The sequence below is a fragment of the Heloderma suspectum genome, chromosome 1, assembly GCF_057233095.1.
Source record: "Heloderma suspectum isolate Gila_16-S chromosome 1, 16-S_ref, whole genome shotgun sequence".
Classification (NCBI taxonomy): domain Eukaryota; kingdom Metazoa; phylum Chordata; class Lepidosauria; order Squamata; family Helodermatidae; genus Heloderma; species Heloderma suspectum.
In genome coordinates, this window is record NC_139458.1 from 273,798,212 (window position 1) to 273,819,619 (window position 21,408).

At 41.4% G+C, this 21,408-nt stretch overlaps 1 protein-coding gene across 3 annotated transcripts in view; it reads left to right on the top strand.

The window, feature by feature from the left end:
• Positions 1-21,408, top strand: part of NOL10 (nucleolar protein 10) — a 60,123-nt gene that overhangs the window by 15,622 nt on the left and 23,093 nt on the right. For all 3 annotated transcript variants that reach the window (XM_084826636.1, XM_084826637.1, XM_084826638.1), the window contains 5 exons: positions 76-161; positions 346-424; positions 2,403-2,552; positions 10,221-10,287; positions 12,678-12,730. In XM_084826636.1, the coding sequence (XP_084682762.1) occupies positions 76-161; positions 346-424; positions 2,403-2,552; positions 10,221-10,287; positions 12,678-12,730 (435 nt within the window). The remainder of the gene's footprint in view (positions 1-75; positions 162-345; positions 425-2,402; positions 2,553-10,220; positions 10,288-12,677; positions 12,731-21,408) is intronic.

Genomic DNA, 21,408 nt, shown 5'->3' on the forward strand with positions numbered 1-21,408 from the left:
AATTTGATCACTAGGTACATCAAATGTGCTGAATAATTTGGAAGTACTCAGTGGTATTTTCTTTGTTTTCCTCAGGGGAAGGTGGAATGCTGGGACCCTAGAACAAGAAATCGAGTTGGGGTGTTGGACTGCGCTTTAAGCAGTGTGACGGCTGATAAGGAGTATGAAGGATATCTATTTTCTTTTAAGTTCTCTTTAACTTTTATAAACTTTCTCAGTGCAATATTTTTAACAGATTACTTTAAATTGCCACCCTTCAGCTGCAGATTGTACCTGATGGTAATAAGCTTTAAAATTAAGTGCAATAACATCTAACTAGAGTGAAATATATTTAAATTATTTCAGGATAGATGGCCTGCCATCTGTTTCAGCCCTGAAGTTTGACGGAACTTTGCATATGGCTGTTGGAACATCCACGGGGCAGGTAGCTATGCTGTCAACTTATTTGCTGTGTACCTTGAGTAAGATTTCTGCCCTGAATGGCGGCAGGAGTTGTATTAAGTAAACCATTTTGCTGTTCAATGTGGAGTGAGCCAAATTGTGTGGGGTGGTCATATATAAATTGTGGACCGTGAATTCTGTGGAGTGTGAATTGATTTTGAACCAAATGTGCATGTTACCGAGTTAGCTGACACTGAACTGGTTTGCATGTAATGACAGCCCATCAGTTCAAGAACCCATGGGTTGTTGTGCACGAGCGGCAGCACAACATCCACTTTTACTGCACAGGCCACAATCAGCTCCTCCGTAGGTTGTGGAGCATGACGTCTGAACCTAGACTGTTGGGTTGTTTAGGGACGAAACAACCAAGTAGTTAACCCAACAAATGACCATGGTTTAACCACTGGGTTGTTTAGCCTCTAAACAACCCAACAGTCTGGGTTCACATGTCACATTCCACAACCTATGAAGGAGCTGATCGTGGGCTGTGCAGTAAAAGTGGAAGAAGCGGGTACGCTACAGCAGTATGCCCGCTCTCTCCTGCTCATGCACGACAATCCATGGGTTCTTGAATTGATAGGTGGTTATGTGCGAACAGCCCCACCGTGTGATGGGGGTGATGCTGAAACTTCACAGTTTTCCTGTCTCTGCTTTGCAAGGACACCAGCATTTCAAAGCAAAACGAATTGTTCATTCTTTCATGCTCTCTTTCTCTTTTGGGGATAGTTGATTTGTTGCATATCCAGTTTGGTTGATGATTATTGCTTCTTGTGCCCTCTTGTTGCAGTGGTTCCCGATAAAGAGAACTGATTGGACATGATCTTGAAGTATATTAGGCATGCAGAGGATTTTTGCTTTATTTCCTCAGACTTTTTAAGGGTGAATAAAGACAGTAACTGGGTTCGGACAATCAGTGGGCGAAAGAACACAGCATTAGGTGTGTGCTGGTCTTGAGACCAGGATTACCCCAATTACCCGCATTGCAGGTTGCTGTGTCATCTAAACCTGGTGCACAGCGTGGCTGTGGTGACTTTTCACCCACCCTGCAACCTATGGTTTGCAGTAGCGGTTGTAGAGCGGGTGAAAAGTCACCACAGCTGCACTGCACGTCAAGTTCAGACGACACAGCGCAGGTATTTATGGTAAACCTGGTCATGCAACCAATGGGGACGGGGGAAACCATCAGCGCTGTGTTGTTTCCCCCTCTGATCGTCTAAATACCCCCAACAATTGGATGAAGTGATTGTACATTAGTACAAGCCTGGCCTGCCAGACACATGGCCAGATGATCCAGTATCACAGATTACAACCTGACAAGAACAAAACCCTGTTCTTGCAACCACTGGAACCCAATCTGGTGGGTTATCAAGCATATGAGTACAAGTGAGAGGGCTTTCTTAGTGGTGGCCTCACACCTCTGGAATCAGCTTCCATTGGGTTTCGTCAGGCCTCTTCTTTGCATGTCTTCAGGAGGCCTGAAGACCCACCTGTTTTTGCTGGTATTTCTATAAGTTCTTGGGTTGCTGCCTTTATCTTATATGCTGCCTTGAGAGGGTTTTACTTTTATAGGTGGCCTAAAAATGATTTTAAATAAATAAAATACATGACAGAGAGAGAGCTTAGGCAGGACTGGAAATTCAACAGCTCTTAGGCTCGCTCGTGTTCAAAGAAAATGTCCAAATGAGGGTTATGCTAATGCCTAGCACTGCTTATCTCATCTGCTCACCAGTAGATCTTAGTCCTTTTTATAGATTGTATTGCTTAAACGTTCGTGTATAATGCTTAAGAGACAACCACACCCCTCTGTCATACACAACCCTTCAGTAAGACCAAATTTAAAATTCTCTACATTTATTCATTTTCAGTGTACTAAGAATCTAAAATGATCTTTTACCTCTGCAGGTATATTAAATTTGAGTGAATGTTGAACACAAAATCTAGTTACTTTTTCTTGTTACCAGGTCTTGTTGTATGATCTCCGATCAAGTAACCCATTAATAGTGAAGGATCACCAATATGGCCTGCCTATTAAATCAATCCAGTTCCACAATTCGTTGGATTTAATTATTTCTGCTGATTCACGAATCATAAAACTGTGGAACAAGGACACGGTAGGTCTTCTATTGCTTTTGTCTTTCCATTGAGCAACTTCCAGTTTCATTACTTCTGATATACCTGAATCTTTTAGTTCACATGTAACAACAACCCAGAGTATGGGTTGAGTATGGATTGTTGATGAATTGTGGGTTGTTGCTGAATCGTGGGTTATTGTTACATGTGAACCCTGCACTATGGTTTAACTATGGGTTGTTAAGCACAAACAACACAGAGTTCACAACTCAACAACAAACCATTGGTTCTCTTCCTGGGCTGTTTGTGGTTAACAACCCATACTTAAATCATAGTGCAGGCTTCGCATGTAACAACAACCTGTGATTCAATGACGAGCCATTCTCAGTTATTACTCTGGGTTGTCGTTATGTGCAAACCAAGCCTATGTTTTGCTCTGAACGTTACATGCCAGGTAAGGAGAATGTATGTATTTGATTAGTATTGTTGTTCAGTGTTCCAAACTATGTTTCTTCTTTAGTGAAGCATGGGTGAAAATGCATAGATGCTTTTTGGTTTTTATAAAGTTAAGAAGAAACTCTTCAAGGCTTTCATTGAAGAGATTTGAATTTCTGTAATTGTGCAAGAACTGAAGGTAGAAAGCCATGTTCTGATATCTCAATCCAACGTAGTTACTTTCTGGGCCAAGTCATTTTTCTTGTCATCAATCCAGTCTGGTGAAGACAGCAGTGAGGTAGCACTCTATGATCTTGTGCAATCTCCTTCTCCTTTTCTCTCTCCTCTTGCCCCCTGCAAATAATCAGGTTGTATGGCTTTCTTCCACTCCTCATAATAGCATTTCCTTGCCAGCAGAGAGATCCAGAAATGACCCACTTCCACAGAATTGCAGATGGGTATCAGCAACTGAAGCAAGGAATATACCGTTTTTAAAGTTTTGCTGTTTTCTAATTGTGTTGACTGGACTTAGAGTAGACCACCTCCTAAACCTATGATCACTTTGTGAAATGGGCTAAAATACCTCTTAGTCCTCATCTCCACCTGAAACAAACATTTGCCTGCCTTCAACCTTTGCTTCCCTGGTCTCCTTAATTCCTTCCTTTCTCTCACTTGGATGTCTCCTTCAACTGTTGGCATTTTGATTGTAAGCTGGAGGGGAGGGGCAGAGACCTGTTTCTTTTCCTTAAGTTACTCTGTAAAGTGCCATGGACGTGATGCTGCTATAATACAAAGGGAACAGTGAAGCCTTTCACATTCCTGACTCTTGCGTGTGGCAAGCAGTAATTTTGGTAGGCTTAACTTCAAAGTTCTCTGATCATGTGGTTTGTCACTGTTTGTCACTGGCTTTTTCTGAGATGTTTAGGGTGATGGAATTCCTCATAGTTCTCCAGTGGCTGGGTTCCTGCACCCTCTAGCTTTCCAGAATATATGTATTTTATTATCGGGGTCATTTGCATACGTTAGCAGTGGAAATTTGCTGTCACCAGGGACCACAGTTTCTCTCTGCTATATATTTAAGAAAATAATATTCACAAACTTTTTGGAATGGCTACTTTGTCCTGGTGTATTGGTGGTTATTAACTACTGCTTTTGACACTAGTTCCCGTTTTATCCAGTTTCCCCAACTTTGCCTGTTCTCCAAAGCACAGTTAAACACACAGGCCACACAATCCTGCAGGTAGTTGAACGTGCTTATGCCCATGGTTGGGAGTCTACTTACCTCTGGAACGTAGGAAGTTGCCTTATGCTGAGTCCGGTAATTGGTCCATCTAGCCCAGTATTGTAAACACTGACTGGCAGCGGCTCTCCAGGGTTTCAGGCAGGAGTCTTTCCTAGCCCTACCTGGAGATGCTGCGGGTTGAAACTGGGACCTTCTGCATGCAAAACGGGTGCTCTGCCACTGAGCTATGGCCTGGATTTTGGTCATTACGCAGTCCTAGAGGCAATGGCGGGGTGGTGGTGGCTGTTTTCCAGATGATTTGTAAATTGCACCTGCAGCAAAACTTCAAAGTGGCTTTTGGTGTGACAAATGGGGAGATTTCTTGCTGTGAGGCAGATCCAGTTTCTTCCTCCTCTTTGAAAGTTTTGTGTTTTCACTGGCCTCTCCTTCTCTGATTATGGTTCCTAACTATCTCTGGCTGGGAATCAGTGGAAAAAGAGGACGGCACTGAGCAGCCGTTAACACACCAGATTTTGCCTGCAGGCTGGGGAGCATCCAGTCCTTTGTTTTCAAAGAGTGAAGGTGGGGGAAAACTTCCTTCTGTTAATTATCTGAGGGAGAAGCAGAGGCAGGTGGGGTGGCAAAATTAAACAGGGAGGAAAAGGAGGAAATGCCCATGAGGGAGGTGAGGCAATTAGAAAAGTAAACGAAAAAGGGAGGAGTCCAAGGGAAACAAATTGCCCCATTTTACTCTTTGAGAGTCAGACTTGTGGTCAGAATATCCAGCTGCTTGTATCCTTTTATCTGCTTAATTTGCTGATTTGGTGTGAAACTGGCTTAGGCTATATTTCTCCTCTTTCCACAGCAATGGCCACTAGGTGTGAATACAGGCTGCCTGCCCTCCCCAGGCCTTGGTGTGGCTTTCCCTCAGCTCTAGTGAGGCAGAGCATAGACCGGTTTCTGTGCCAGAACCAGGCATACAGTCCTCTCATTCTTTTCCAGGCACGCCGCAGACCTCTGTGCCACTTGTAGCAGGTGTGCCACAGCCACGAATTAGCATTTCACTTGCATGCAGGAAAAAGTTCTTGTCGTAATGGACAGGAAAGCAGAAAACAAGAAGGGGAAAGGGGGAAATTTGCACAGCAGCCCGTGATAGGGATATGCAATGCATTGCTCCCTCCAAAGCGGCAGCTCCCCCCCCCCCTTAAATTAGGGCTGGTTCCGACCAAACATCTTTTTCCTCTACGTGAATCCTTTGGAGTGATTTCTCTGGAGACATATATGTGGAAAATTTTACAGTGGAGTGGAAAATCCACACACTTCCCATGAAAGGGGGGAAGCTGTTTCTTTGAAAGGTCCAGCAAGTGAATGAAAAGCACAGGGCAATTCCTCTACTAGCCAGCAGGAAGTCATTCTGGTTTAGCAAAAGATTGCACATGGGTCCCTTCTCATCAGCAACTGTTAAAGAGAGGAGGTGCTGTCAGTGTGTGGGCCTTGCAGTGTTTCTCTCACCTTCAAACATGGTGAGAAAATTTTGCTGCCTGAAGCAGAGCCCAAATGAGGTCCTCCACTCCTACTAGGACCAACACTTTAAAAAAGATTTCACTGCTTTTTTCAGACCCCAGTTCCTGCCTCCACCTGTCTTCCCCAACCTTGGTACCACCCAAAGCAGGTTGCTTCACCCAGCTGTGTGGGAGGCCGGCCTTGGCATGATTTGAATAGAAACACAGAGGTGGCTGCTTGAACCATCATATAGTGTGGGGGTGTCGAACCTCTTTCAGCCCAATGGCCAAATATTGTGAAAGCTCTTGGGGGGGGGGTGCATTCCAGTCGTGGTCAGGGCCAAACGCAAAACAGGGCAGCCCTGAAGGCAAAGGGTCCTGCCAAAATACAAGCATATTCTAGGTTTCGTTTTTATTTCATTTATTTAGTGAATAGTAAAAAATATTTAAGCTTTTATTGCCAGTAAGGAAGACTTAGGGGAGGCATTTCAACCTTTTAGAATGGGGGGAAAACTGCACAAAAGCCAAGAAAATAACAAACCAGCAGGGAAAAGGGGTAGGGCCATCTAGGAACCTGAGGCTGCCTGGATTTGTCCACAGGCCGGAGGTTCAACACTCCTGCTCTAGTTTATGACCTGGATGCCAGTGTGTCATAAATCTCTACTCTTACTACCCACCTATTTCAGCTGGCAGGATTCGCCCTGTAATGGGGATTATCCTGGTGACATCTGTACCATGTTTAGCTGGAACCCCAGCACAAGTGCATTGAGCCTACAGTTCTTGTTAAAGCAGAGACAGACTTGTTCAGAAGCTGATGAGATTGCCTGAGGGGCATATTTTGATATGTGCAAATTGGAAGAGGGGTGTGTGTGTGTGTGTGTGTGTGTGTGTGTCAGGGAGGAGGGAACATTGCAGGCACTTTGTGCTACATCAGCATACCATGTGGGAATTGTGTTATGGCTCTGTCATGGGTATGCTTCAACATGACAAGCCAAGTACACTTTAGGAAGTGTACTTCTGAGTACTGTCCACTTCCTGTTTGCGACTTTCCAGAGGCATCTGGCTGGCCAGTGTTGGAGACAGAAGGTGCTGGACAAAACAGTTATGGGTCTGAGCCAGCATAACAAGGAATAAATTTGTTTATGTAGGACTGAGATAGGCCACCTTCAGAATCTGTTTCACCTGTCAAAAAGCAGGCTATAAAATGAATTAGGGCTACAAATCTGGAGCAACACAGACTCTGGAGCAACGCAGCAGTTCAGAGAGGCAATGAAAAAAAAACCTATTGTGAGAATTTAAGTTGAAAGTGTAATATGACAAAATGATCAATGTCAAACAAGGACTTTTGGGTTGTTTAAATTTGTTTGTTTTCAAATTACTACAGCAGTGAAATGGGTCACATTGGGTCACATTTCACCACAGTTGTATTTGTGTGGGTTAATTAGATGGCTGTGCATGCTCCCTCTCTCTCTGTCTGTGTATATGTGTGGTGTGTGTGTCTATTGTCTGTCTCGATGCTTCAGGTTTGTTCCAGTCCAATCTTTTCCTAAATGTTGATGCCTTAAAGAGTGCAATCCTGTATATGTCAGCTCCGATGTAAATTGTATTGAGTTCAGTGGGGCTTACTCTTGAGTATAGGATTGCAGCCTAAATCATAGCGTGTCTCACTTTGTCATATTTGTGTCATTTATAAGTTAGACAACTCAGTGCCTGTCTCAGTCATTGCTAAGTAAGCTAAAGCAATGTTTGGTGTCCTTAGAATGGTCTTAAAGAATATAAAACTCTGATTTGATAAGCAGTTGACATTTATCTGATTCTACAGTATAATGTGCCAAATAAAAACTCACCACCAGGTTTCTCGTTTGAAGAACAAGTACTAACCATGATTTGCCGACTAGGATGTCATGGCAAACTATGGTTAGTGCTAAGCAAGGAAGTGAGGGGAAAGCTACATGAAGAAGAGGAGGAGGAGGAGCTCTGAACTGAGCCAGCCTTTATGCATACATCTGTGTATAAAAGCATCCTTGTGAAATCATAACAATATGCTTCTAATTCTCTATATTGAATTAGTTGCAACTGGAAACATTTTATAGGACTTCTTAAAGTACAGTATACTACAGGTCATAAAAAGTATATAATGTCTCATTTTATGTCAGACAGACGCATTTGGTGGAACCAGATTCTGTGCTCAGCCTATCTGTGTGTTCATTTATATGATGACACAAGGCTACATAGAACTGCTATTGTTGTTGGTACTGCTGTTAACATTGCTGCTGGTTTTATTGTTGGCTTTTACTGTTGCTTTTATAGTTTTTATCACTTTTAATATTTTAACTGCTTTTATGTATTTTATTGCTGTAAGCCACCTTGGGGAGTCTTCTGCCCTGAAAGGCGGCCAAGAAGTATTTTAGATAGACAGACAGACAGACAGATCGATCTCACATATTCAGCCTAACTGGCTACTGTGACAAATTGCCAGAAGCACTTTGGGTGGCTTCATCTGACTTACAGAAATAAAAAATGGGGTCTGCTGCAGACACCTGCATAATAAATGTAGAGTGTCAAGCTAGAGGAATGCATAGTCCTACATGCAGTGTTTACCTTCTGAACTGGAAAGTCCATAGGCCACTTCTTGGAAGGGAAGGGAAGGGAAGGGAAGGGAAGGGAAGGGAAGGGAAGGGAAGGGCCACTTTATGCAGTATTCTTGGGAAGGGCTAGACAGCAAATAAGGTTGAGGATGACCTAGCTAAAACTCAACACTTCAGTCTCTCTGCTTTGAGTGGAAGAAGTTTGATATGCTTGACTCTCCCACTGAAGTCACTGGGGCACTGAACTCTTTAACTTGGATCATGCCTTCTGATGAAGCACAAGTTCCTCATTTGGTTTTATGCTTCTGTTCATAATACACATTTTGTTTTACAACAACATGAAGTTTTGGTCGTGGACTTTGCTCCTGAATATTTTTGCAATCATCTAAAGTTCAGACAGAGCTGAGAACATCCTGAATGTACAAGTTGAGCAATATCATATTTTTGCCCTTCTTTTTTAACAGTGCCCTTAATTTCAAACTACAGTAAGAAATACTTAAGTTATTTAGTAGGTTGGAAACTGCTGCTAATTCAGCTCTTGTGAAATGCAGAAAGGGCTCTCCGGTTCTGTTCTTCTCTTCTGCTCTTGTCCCCCCCGCCCGTCTCTCCTCCCCCCCACCACGTATGCACACATATATAAACACCATTCTTCTTCTCATCTTGACTCTTCTGCACCAAGTTCCCTCCTGTTCTTTTCTTTTTCACACTTTATTTCCAAAAGTTCAAACTGGGTGGGAAAGTTTCTGTTTTTCAGTTTAGTTCTTATCATAATGAGCTATGCAGGAAGTAAAACTTAGATATGATCTGACCATTTTCACAAGCATCAAATTTTAGTAGATGGAAATTATCCAAATGTTAGGCGAAAATTGATTTAATAAAACCAGCTGAAAATGAGAGAGACCCGGGCTACTTATGGTTGCTTCTCTGGTGCTGTATAGTTTCTTGATTGCTGCCTTAAAAAAAAGATTTTTGGTGCATTTATAATTTGATGTATGCAACCTTCAGAATCTGTTTTACAGGTCAAAGGGCAGGCTGTAACATGGATTAGGGCTTCAACTTTTCGTTGAATCATTTAATTGATGAAAAAACATTTTGCCCAACTAATTAGGTGTCTCTGATTAATCACGCTGCAGATTAAAAAATAATAATACAAGTACATATAAAAACTACAAGTGCCATGATAGAAGAAGCATTCCATTTTGTGTGACAGAAGTGGAGATGCCTGCTGTAACATGTCTGAACCAACTAAAAACAAAAGAAAGATGCATTTTTCTCTAGAACTGTTGATTTTTTTCGTATGGAAATTTGTGAAAAATTGATTGATTGACTTACTGAAACTCACATGATTGACTGAGATTTGTTTAATTGGGTGATAGCACTAACATTCGGGATGTCAACAGAGAGCATGTTCCTCTAGCTCAGCTTTTCCCAGCCACAGGTCCCCAGATGATGTTGGACTATCACTCCCTTAATCCCTGAACCTTGGCCATGCAGTCTGTGGATGATGGGAATTGTAGTCCAACAGCACAAGGGGAGCCTCTGTTGGGAGTGGCTGCTAGCTGGTAAGCATGAGTTAAGCTCATGAGCTAATGAGGTAAGCATGAGTTTACTTGGGCAAACATGAGTTTACTTTGGAAAGGGTTATACTGTGGCCAGAGTGCTAATTAGTTTTTTTAAATTGCATGCATCTTCATTTTTTCCCCAAATCGTGAAATTAAAATACTAGCAAGGAAATGGAAAAGAGCCATAACAAAGCACCTGGCCAATGGGATTGGGGCGGGTGGGGGAGAGACATTTGGAGAATCCTGGTCTATAGTATAGAACTCTTTGCATTGCCTTCTGCTATGGATAGAGTATATTATCTAGTTATGTTACTGGTTCCTTTGATTATATTTGCTCTGTGTGTTCTTTTCTTAAAAGAGCTGTGTTAAATCCTTGCTGTTGCATATCCTTCTATTTCAGGGGAAAATATTTACTTCCATGGAGCCTGAACATGATATTAATGATGTTTGCCTATATCCTAATTCAGGTATGTAGAAAATATTTCACCAAGTGAGAAACATGCTAGTCTAAACTGGACTCATAGCATTCCTGCCTAGTGGTAGTTGACTGTGGTCCGCTACTGGATCATAATGGCTTCTTGAGAGTTTTGAAGGAAATGACACCTGTGTTCCTTTCTTGTGATAGTGCTTAAAGGTTCGGGCATCTCTTCGCCACTTCAAAATTCCCAGCTGTTTTAACCAAAATAGGAATTTTACATCATGTCCAAGCCAGTTTGTGGAATATTGTATGAAGAGAACTTGTTTTGCTTTGGAAAAAGGATTGCTTTGTTCAGAAGAAAGTTGCCACAGTTAAGAAACAGCAAGCAATCAGTCATGTATCAAGGTTTTAGTTTGAGTAGAGTTCTTTAGCATGTTAGTTCATTCCTTAATTCCAATTCCCTCCCTTTCCCATTAAAATGTTGTCATGTTAGAACTGGATATTTTATTCTTCCATCCCCAAGTTTCATAGTGAATCACCTGTAATGTCTGATTTCTTAATATTGTCACCTTCAGTTCTGTTTAATTTATGGGGAGATTATTCAAAGTAGTCTGAAATATTTTTCATATAATCAGATTAGTCTGCTCTGTCGTTTAATGGGTGCGTCTCTCCTCCAGTAAAAAAAAATGACCAAGATTAACACGTTTAAGAGGTCTAGGAATCTCTTAATTGTTTTTCAGATTTCCTCTATGATATGCATCCAGCCACTGCCCCTTCATTCTGAGGAAATCTCACTTCTAGAAGGAAGCTTTTTCCTCTTCCGTATTGCACTAGTTGAAACATAATTAAATCCTTTCCCCCTTTACTTTCTGCTGAACAAAATTAGTTTCGCTCCTTGTGACATACTGGAAGACTTCTGAATGAGAAAAGTAGCCCCAAATCTACCAACATGTTTTCATTTGTGCAAGTTCTCACAGAAGGTGTTTTTATAGCCCGCAAGGGTTCCTATGCTACCATAGCCTGTATTTATCTTATTCACCGTATCTCTCATACTGTAATCCCCCCCCTTGTATTTATGGTGTTGCATTGGCAGAAGACTTTTGCTAACTTGCATAAGAGTTCACAGAGCAGCACTAACACACTTTCTTCTCCAACTCATGGGTTTTTTGGATCCAAGCCAATATTAGTCTGAGATTGATCCAGTTCACATGTCATAATAACGCAGATTTTTTTTAAAAATGTGGATGCTGGCTTGTAACAAGAGCATCTAAGCAAAGCACAGACCTTCCATCAATGCTTTGGTTGGAGTTGAACGTGAAATAAGAACTCTGGCTTATCTTTCCTGCAGCCAGCCAGAGAAATAACCCATAGATTATTCTTGCGTTATTTTCAGGTTTGCCAAGGGAGAGACAAGCCAGAGTCTCTGGTTCGCACATAACACTAACCAAACCATGGACAGAAAGTTCATGCTTTGTTTAGCTAGCCGTTCCCACTGATCAGATCATTTAAAAAAGTTCTGGGTTATTGCATCATGTGAACCAGGCCATTGTTTCTTGCATTCTTCTGTTCAAAATTATTTTCCAGAAACTTGTTTTAGTTTTACTTTGTTTATGAAAAAGTGTGTGGCTGTCCTGTTCTGCTACAGATAGCTATCTCTTTAAGACTGGAAAATGTCTTTGTTATTTACCCATTAATTTTTCTAAATATGGAAATAAGGCAGAAGTCATTGCCTCACCTGCATTAATTGTGTGCATCTAGCTGGGAAGGTTACATTGGCCCCCTCTAGCTATAAGATGATTAACCCCACATTCATGGATTAAGTTAGGTGGCATCTGTTAGGACACACTTTTAGACTGATTGTTTTTCCACTTTAAACTTTTTCTCATTATTATTAGAGGTCACTGACATGTGAAAATGCAGAACTGAGAAGTCAAAATTTGGCCTACGTTTCCGGCAAGATCTATGGAGGGCAAAATGACTGGGTTTACTAATAATTAAACCCACAACAGAAAGTTTAAGTATTTTGATACCTGCTCCATTAAAATCAATGGCAACTTTGCTATTGAATTCACTGGAAGAAGGATGACATTCACTATTTTGAGGGAAGAAAAATAATTTATCAGATATTTGGATTGCATTGAAGATTGGTTGAAAAGGTTGCTCTCTGACTTAAACTGCATGTACATTTGGCTGGGAGAGGGTGTATCTGGTGGGGGACAGGAGTGAGAAGGGAATAAACCTGAGCATTTCATAGTAGCAGGTTCTTTTTTTAACTGAGCCAGAGCTGCTATATTTATTGAGCTCTTCAATTTCTGTTTTGGAATGGCTTTGGAATTCATGAAACATTGGCTTTATTCTCACTAACAGTCTTGTTAAGTTCAAACTCCTGGAAGTTAAAAAGGAGGGGGGAAACTTCTATTTTTTCTCAATTCTGTCTAGGAATGCTGTTCACAGCCAATGAAGCCCCCAAAATGAACATCTTCTACATTCCGGTAGGTAAAGCAAAATTATTTTCTGGCCACTATTCTATTCTGGTCTCTGGACATTAAGTGATAGCCTCGTGCTCTTTGTTTTTAAAGCTGGCATAGAGGTCTGGTTATTATATGCATGTTTCACTCCGTGGCTTAAATTTGCTAATGAAAAGTATACAACAGAAATACATCATGGATGCATTTCACTCCCAGTCCATTGAAATCATGCAAATCCATTGATTTTAATGGAGTAGCATTATATGGCATATTGGTAAGAATTACCTGTATTATTGCCTTGAACCGGTCCTGAAGCTTTTCCTTGACTCTTGACAGTTCATTTTTGGGTTTGCAGCACTGGGAAATTCACAGAGAGAGAGAGAGAAAAGAGTTTTCTGTTTTAAATGGAAGTACACCTAAAATGTGCATAAATATTAAATCTGGGATCAAAGCAGCTACTTTCTGTATTTTATTAAAATGCAGCAGCTTGCAATATTAAATAAAAACTGATGATGATACGGACAACAACAAACATAATTAAAACAAACAGCTCAGCAAGAATAAGTCAATCAGTGCAAACACTTCCTTAAAAGGTCAGGTTTTGGCTATTTCACTGAATGGCTGCATTCAAATGTCACATTAAACCAATGTTTTATCACAGTCTTCCCCCAACCTGGCACCCTTCAAATGTTTTGGACCACAAATCCCATCACTAACCATGGGCTATGTTGGCTGGGGCTAATGGGAGCTGTAGTCCAGAAATCTGGAGGGCATCAGGTTGGGAAATGTTGGTTTATTGTGAGGGGAATGAGCCACTGCAAACTTCAGGCTCAGGTACTCCAACTCCCTTCTCTAGTACAGCAACAAGGAGTTTGGAAGCTTTTGATTCCATTTTTGTTTATCTACAGTGTGTTGTTTCGTCTGAACCCAACAAACGGGTTAATCTTAAGTGTGGCTTGTTTTAAACGAGTCAGCTTCAAATCATGGGTTATGAAGCTGGCTTGTTTCAACAAATCACAGTTAATATTAACCACAGTTTTGGCTTGGAAGTAACACTAAACCATGGTTAATTAAGAAACAATTGGATGTTTCCATTCTCATAGCTACACTGGAGTAGGGAAGCAGATGGAGCACAAAGGCCTGAGACTTGCTGTGGCTTGTTGCCATAATGATAAATCATGGTTTATCATGTCATCTGAATGCAGCCAGTGTATGTAGCAAGGTGGACAAATGGGCCACTCTAGGGAGGGAGGTGCAAAAGTAAGGGACCATCATCGAAAAGCCCTGTCTCGCATTCCATCTGCTGCATTTTCACATGACACGTAGGAGGCAAAACCAAGGTCCCAGACCATTTAGGGCCTCAAGGTTAAGAGCAACACTTTCACTTGGGCCCAGAAATAAACTGGCAGTCAATGAAGCTGGAATAACATTGAGCTAATGTGATCTGAATGTCATGCACCAAGTAACAATCTGGCTGCTGCATTGTGCACCACATGAAACCTCTGGACACTTCTTAAAGCCAGACACATGTAGAGTGTGTTAGAATACTCTAACCCACTTTAGGCATGCCAGTGTGGGATTTTTGACTTTTTCCTTTTGAACAGCAGATTCCCATTCCACATGACAACTGATATTGAAAGCCCCCTTAATTTCAAGAGTAGCTTGTGATATGGCATGACGGGGTGGAGTTGTATTATTTTGAGAAACACATGCAAAGCTCAGTTTGGCATGCAGAAGTAAGTCATGGTCATGTAATATTTTAAAGAGACATTCTTCTCATCATCAAGTGGGCCAGAGCAGGGAGAAAGAGAGAGAAAATAAACAGCCCATTCACTCTTGATTTCACAGAGTAAGGGCAAATTGTCTCATATGTAAAAAATGTAGGTGTTTATTCCCAGATTATATTGACATATTTTGGTTTCAGGTGCTTTGTGGCTTCTTTTTTCCCTCACTGAGCTTTGATAGAACTTGAAAATATCCAACAGAATTTTAGTGCCATCAGCCACATCCATCTGTGATGATTACAAGGAAGAACAGTGCTGTGAAATCCCCCAAATGACTGCAATCCGACTATAGAAAATCAGTTTGCATTTCTGCCTGCAGCCGTACTTACAGAGCCTGGCTTTCCTGGTTTTGTAACTTGGGGTTTTGATTCAGAAAAGAAGACAAATTAAAATTCTCCTTCTCCTGTACTCGATATGAAAGGATCTTGCTTATTCACCCCACGTAGAAAATGCAGACACAATGGATCCCGTATAGAAAGTGCACATACTAGTGGACTTGAGTGGGGAAAGCACTAGAGATGGGGAACTACCCCAGCACCACCACTGCTGTAATTTGCATAACTGAAATATAAGACCAGGAAGATAAGATTTGCACTTAAACAGTACATGCTTTGTTAACACCTTTGGGAAAACCCTCACTTGCAGAGAGTTTTATGTTAGGTATTTGTTTTGTTTTTAATTCTGTGTTTATTCCCACTTAACTCTAGCTATGCATCATGTGGCTTGCAGTGTATCAGCAGATTAGAAATTCAAATCCCACCACCACCCATTTATCCTCAAGCTTTCCAAAACTTTGGATTTACTTAAATTGATGTTTGCTTTTAATTCCTCTTGCACATCTTAAGGCGCAATCCTATGCATGTTTAGATAGAAAGAAGTCCTACAACTCCCAGCATTCCCCAACTAGCATGGCTGGCTGGGGATTGCTGGGAGTTGTAGGACTTATTTCTGTCTAAACATGCACAGGATCACGCCCTTTATATCTAAGTGACAGCAGTGGCTAATCTTCCCGTAGCTTGCTTAGACACACTTTGCCTCTAGATGGGAGTGAGGTTGAGAGCAGGCTTCTCTACTAGGATCAATCTCACATGGTTAGGGAGATCTGCATTTCAAATAAATGTGCAAATGTCCTAGTTTGTTAGTTACCTTCTACTGTGGGGAGAGGGGGTAGACAAGTGAGGGAGGGGAGAAGTGTGCATATGAGTCTGAGACGGGCTTTCATGTTAACCTAATAACAAAATCTTAAAGTGTACAGTTTGATTTTATGAGACACTCATATTTTCTAAGTGGGCTGTTATACTGACCTGTCCACTGGGTTTCTATAGCTTTTCTGGCACTGTTCAAGACATTGGTTGTAAGCCCTAACTAATATGTTCCCCACATATCAGCTGGATCTCACCTTTGTTCCATGGTGATCTCTGCACTTGGCAGAGAGTAACCTCTTGGTGGTGACCTCCACCCACTTAAGTCTGAACTGGCATATAGGGAGGCATTCTCATTGGCTGCTCCCCAACATTGGAACTTGAAATGTCTGAGAAATTGCAAGCTTTCTGGCCGTGATGCAAGACCTTTTTATTCAACCATGGCCTCGGAGCTGGTGGTTCCCCTTTCAGTTTGTTACTAGGTCTGCTAAGCATTGTCAATTAATCAAGGCAGTTTTTAAAGTGACTAAATGGGCTTTAATCTATTAAACTGCCTGATGAGGCAACCATTTTTAATTAAATAGTTTTTAATACCAGTACGTAAAAATAAAGGGGGGGGGCATGGATCTTCCTCAAAGATAGTAGGAATGCCTTTTCTAAGAAGATGTCTGCTGTGACATGTTTATGGGTCATTTAAGAACAAGGTAGGCTTTTTCCTTCAGGACTATTATTCATATATATTTATGCAGATTAATGGATTAAAAGAAATACTCTTAGTTGGCTAAGGTTTCTGTAGTTTGGCAACAGCCCTATTAGTGCATGCTCTTATTAACTTGTTTCTAAAGGTTGTTGCTCACTCTGAGACATCAAGAAAAGGCAGGAGAGAGGCTCTCAGGGATTACTTCAGTCATACGTTATAGGCATTTATATGAAGGATGGGAAAAGGCAGAGATGGGGCTGTGAAAGGGAATGGTGTTGTATCTTTCTTTTGGATTTCCATTGTCCCCCTTTATTTTGTGCCTTTAAATTTATATAAGCTCAGCAGGACCATGCTCATTTATAATAGAATTTATTTGCAAAAGTTGCTCCTTTGCTTTCTACTAGTTATAGGACACTGTGGGCAAAGTTTGGTAATGGGTACTTTGGTTGTTCAGTATCACTTTTGCTATTATGGTGAAGTGCAACATAGTCAGTATTCCAATTCTGTTAAAACAACATGTCTGTTTCCTTCTCTCTGCTCCCTGCAAAAACTACTCAGTCTTTCCATCCACAGCAGAGATGAATGCCTGCATAAAGCTACTAGAACAGAGAGAAATGTGGGATATATTGACTGCATTTCATCTGTGCAGCAACTACTAATTCTATATACATCCTTTGTTATTTCCATAGAATTTTAGTGTCACTCTTCTGGGTCTGTCTATAGTAGGATGGATTTCAGGTGAAAGGCTATGGTTCGTCCGCTGGTATTTTTAAGTATAACCTACTGAATGGTTGTTGTTTCTTCACAAAACAGGAAATGTGGGTTTCCTATCTGTTTTCAGATAAGTACTTTCAATCTAAAAAGTAGCACGTTGGGCTTATTCACAACAAAGGAAATCCTCTACTTCCCATCATAACATGTTGCCTCAAAGGAAATGCGCGTGTGTGGGCATAGGTGCGGAAACCATCCAATGTGTGACACTCAGGAAGTAATTTTGTGGCCATCCTGTAGGATCTTTTAACACATTTGGATGTCCTGTTGGGAGGCTATGTGTGCCTGGTAAACAGTGCATCAGTGATCAACAGGTGGGGGTGGACAGATTAGATGCAGCCTGTTGATGGCTTAAATAGAAGCACTTTGATAGGGTCACCTTAGGAGCTCTAGAGTTTGAGAACTGGAGGAGAGACACCTACAGAGAGGCACAAAGACTCTACATTGCTGTATTTCCAAGAGGTGCCATTGGGAAGAGAAACAGCTCTTTCCCAGTTACCAGTGAAACAGCTTAATTCAGGGCAGACTGTGTATTGCCCAGCGGGCCTGCCCAACCCACCAACATGTCCTAAGTAAAAAGGCCTTGTTTGTGCAGTTCTACAGAGTGATTGGAGTCTTGCGCACAGGGTAAAAAAATCTCCTGAGTGATTCCTGTGGTGTGCATCTTTTGAATGATAGTCTCAGAAGGCTTGTCGGTATATAAAACCCACAAAAATAATAAAATAAAAGAGGGTTTTGTGACTCCCCTAAAAGCTTACCAGGATAGGTAAGATATTTATGTTTGCAATCATGTGTACATTTACTTGGGAGTAAGCACTATTGAATATAGAGGGACCCGTTTCTTCATAAACATGTGTAGGATTGCACTGCGTGACAGTTACCTGGTCTGCACATAATGATAACCCATGATTTATTTAACCCATGGGTTGTTGTGATGTGCGAACCTAGCCACACTAACAACCCAGAAAGATAACCCAGAACTGTGGGCTGTTTCATCAGGCTACAGAGGCAGTGGGCAAGAGTGGTAAAAAACAAACAAAGCCACTCTATATGCCAGTACTACAGCGCTGCAAAGGGAGTTGTGATACAGGGAAGGAGAGGGTGATGGAGGAGGGAAATCCAGGGATTGAGAAAACAAACCACAGTTTGTTTGATCATCTGCCAGACAAACCCTGGGTAGGGCAACAAACCATGGGTTAAGTAAACCATGGGTTAGTGTTATGTGTGAACCAGGCCAGTGAATGACCTAGACCCAAATATGCAGTCTAGTGTGCCTGTCAAATATTAGAGATTGCTGGTAGGTCTGCTTTGTAGAAGGCTTTGTCCAGAATGTGTGGGAGGTGATGCACTATATGGTTTGTGTCCTATTTCTGACCTACCAAAATTCTTGCTTTTTCTTCACAACCACCATTACCAACCCTCACTGCCAGCCTCCATTGCCCTATGATGCTGTTCTGTAGTGGCAGACCTGCAGACTGGGGGAAGAGCTTTTGTGGACAGGGGTATTTGTAAAAGGCCTTGGCAGACTGACTGTGCACCATATATTTGCTCTTGCAACCTATATGACTCAAAGTCTATGAAGTATCTGACTCTAAAAAAAAGCAAGTTTGGACTCGGGAGGGAAATAACAGGAATCTTATACTGGGGACATTCAGAGGCCTCCAAAGACAGTAATTAGACCAACTGTAGAGCAGGGAAATAAACGATACCCAGTAAGAAGGAAATGAGTGGAAATTGTCAATAGTAGAGCTATTTGTGTTCTTTAGAGTTCTAAGGAGCAACTTACCCTGTCAGCTCTGACAAATTGTTAATGCATCCTCTTCCTTGGGGCAGCTTACTCAGGTGATGATGCATACATCCATAATCCTCACCAAAAAGCCACAAGGCACCCCTCGTATCTGGGCGTTCAACCTCTTGGTAATTAAGACTGAACAAAACTCTGGCAGATCTAAGGATGACACAGAAAGTATAAAGCCAAATTTGCCAGGATTATTAAAAAAAACTGGGTTGATTATCAGATAATACTAGAACAGAACTCTAATAGTACACACTATGCTTATTTTGGGCACTCATTCACAGCAGGATGTTTTTGTCTGTGTTTAGTGTCAAAAGACGTTATCACTAAAACTAAGGTTTTGATCTGCAGTCAATTAAGAATATTAGAAACAAAACGCCACCACAGGGCAAAATTTGGTATGAACTCCCCAGTTTCCACGTATACGTATTTATCCACAGTGGGAGTTTTCTGCAGTGCTTATTGAATTGCCTGCTGTTGAACCTTATTTTTAAGGATTCTGAAACTGCCGTTTTGCTTTGTAGATTTAACACATACCTGCGAACATTAGTTAGAAAAGAAAAGTAGACTGTGCATCCTAAGAATCGCACAAGACACTTTGGGGCTGTTGAAAAACTAAATCTGAGCTCTCCTGTTGACAAAGTAGAGCTGTTACTAACAAATGTCCAATCTACATTGAGGACTGAACATACAGTTATGGACAACCAGTGAAAACAGAAATGCTTCTCATCCTCTTCTTAAGATACAGAAGTCTGAAGGATAACTTAAAAGAATAAACTCTAAATTGAGTTGCAGTCAGAGGTTAAAAAGTGCTTGTTCTCAGGATTTCTTATTGATGAAGAAAATAAAAAATGGATGAAAGGGGTATTTCCCTTTTGTGAGGAAGGGGTCGAAGAGATCTCCTATGCTTAATTTTACAAACACCTCACACAGCAACTAAACACAGACTGGCTATATATTTTAGTTAAACTTACTTTAGTTAGCCTGGAGCAATTTTAGCAGGCACTATGAGCAGTACATGAGTAGGTGTAATTTCCCCCCCTTGCTGTACATTGCAGTAAAAAACACTTATGAGGTTTTCTCTAAAGCAGGGATGGGCAACTTGTGGCCCTCCAGATGTTTTGGTGTACAACTCCCATCTCTCACCATTTGGTTTGCTGGCTAGGGCCGATGGGAGTTATAGGTGAAAACATCTGGAGGGCTCAATCCTTCTCAAACTCAATCCATCTCTCAGACTTTTTCCTGCAAAATCTTTCTCTTTGCTGTGTGTGTCTTCATGTAGAATTAGGTAGTGAATTCATTTCCCCCTCCCCTAGTTTGGAAAAGAAATTAAATACTTTGAATTTAGTCTCTGTTGCCCTGGAGTTTTTCTTTTGTGTGTGTGTGTGTGTTACTATATCTCTATTTTTATCTCCCTCTCTTGCTTTGCTTTCTCACAAGGCAATTTACCATACCTTAGTTCTTCTTTCCCGTTATTGAGTTTTGGTAACGTTTTTTGTTGCCCCCCCCCCCCCCGTTTTTGGTCCCATTTTCCTTTTGTTCCTGGTTTCATTCAATATGTTTTGCATTATGTCAGCATTTATTAATTATAATTTATAATATTTATTCATTCGCTTTTCTCCTGAAATTCCCTCAGTTTTGTGTGTCTTAGGGAGGCAGTCCATCAAACAGGGCATGGCCATTCTTCCAATGCCACCAAGAGTTCACCATGGAAGAGCTTTAAACTGGTTTTCAAGAGTCATAACTTATTAGTCCCTGCACATGTCCTTCTGAAACTTTGCAGGCTTCATGCCTGGAGGCACCTCTATGACATGTGCCACTTACATACATATTGACCCTCAAACCATAGAGGGTGGAACAGAAAGCAACTCACTTCCTCCTCCCCCCAAAAATTTGAGAACTCCCTTCCACAGGAACTATTACACCTATACTTCTGAAACTTTTCAGGTTCCTTACTTAGGGACACCTCTAGGCTGTCTGTCATTTTCAGAACACTGTTCTGACCAAAGGGGCTCTTGCACAATCCACCTGCCCCTGCAGCTACCACTTTGAAATATGGCATGCTTGATTCCCTCAGAAGGAGCAGCTATCCCTGCAGTTTGCATTTAGTTCTGCCAAAAAATAAAAAAAAAGTTATTGATAGTTTCATTTACTAGATTGGAATTTACTATTTACTAGTAAATTTACTAGCTCTTATATTACTAGAGCCAGTGTGGTGTAGGGGCAAGAGTGTTGGACTAGGAGCTGGGAGATCCGGGTTCTAGTCCCCACTCGGCCACGGAAGCTCACTGGGTGACTTTGGGCCAGTCACAGACTCTCAGCCCAACCCACCTCACAGGGTTGTTGTTGTAAGGATAAAATGGAAAGGAGGAGGATAATGTAAGCTGCCTTGGGTTCCTTGCAAGAGGAAAAAAGGCGGGGTATAAATGCAATAAATAAAATAAATAAATAAATTTACATACATGTGCGTGCGTGTGTTTGCGCGCGCATGTGTGCATACAAAGCACAAC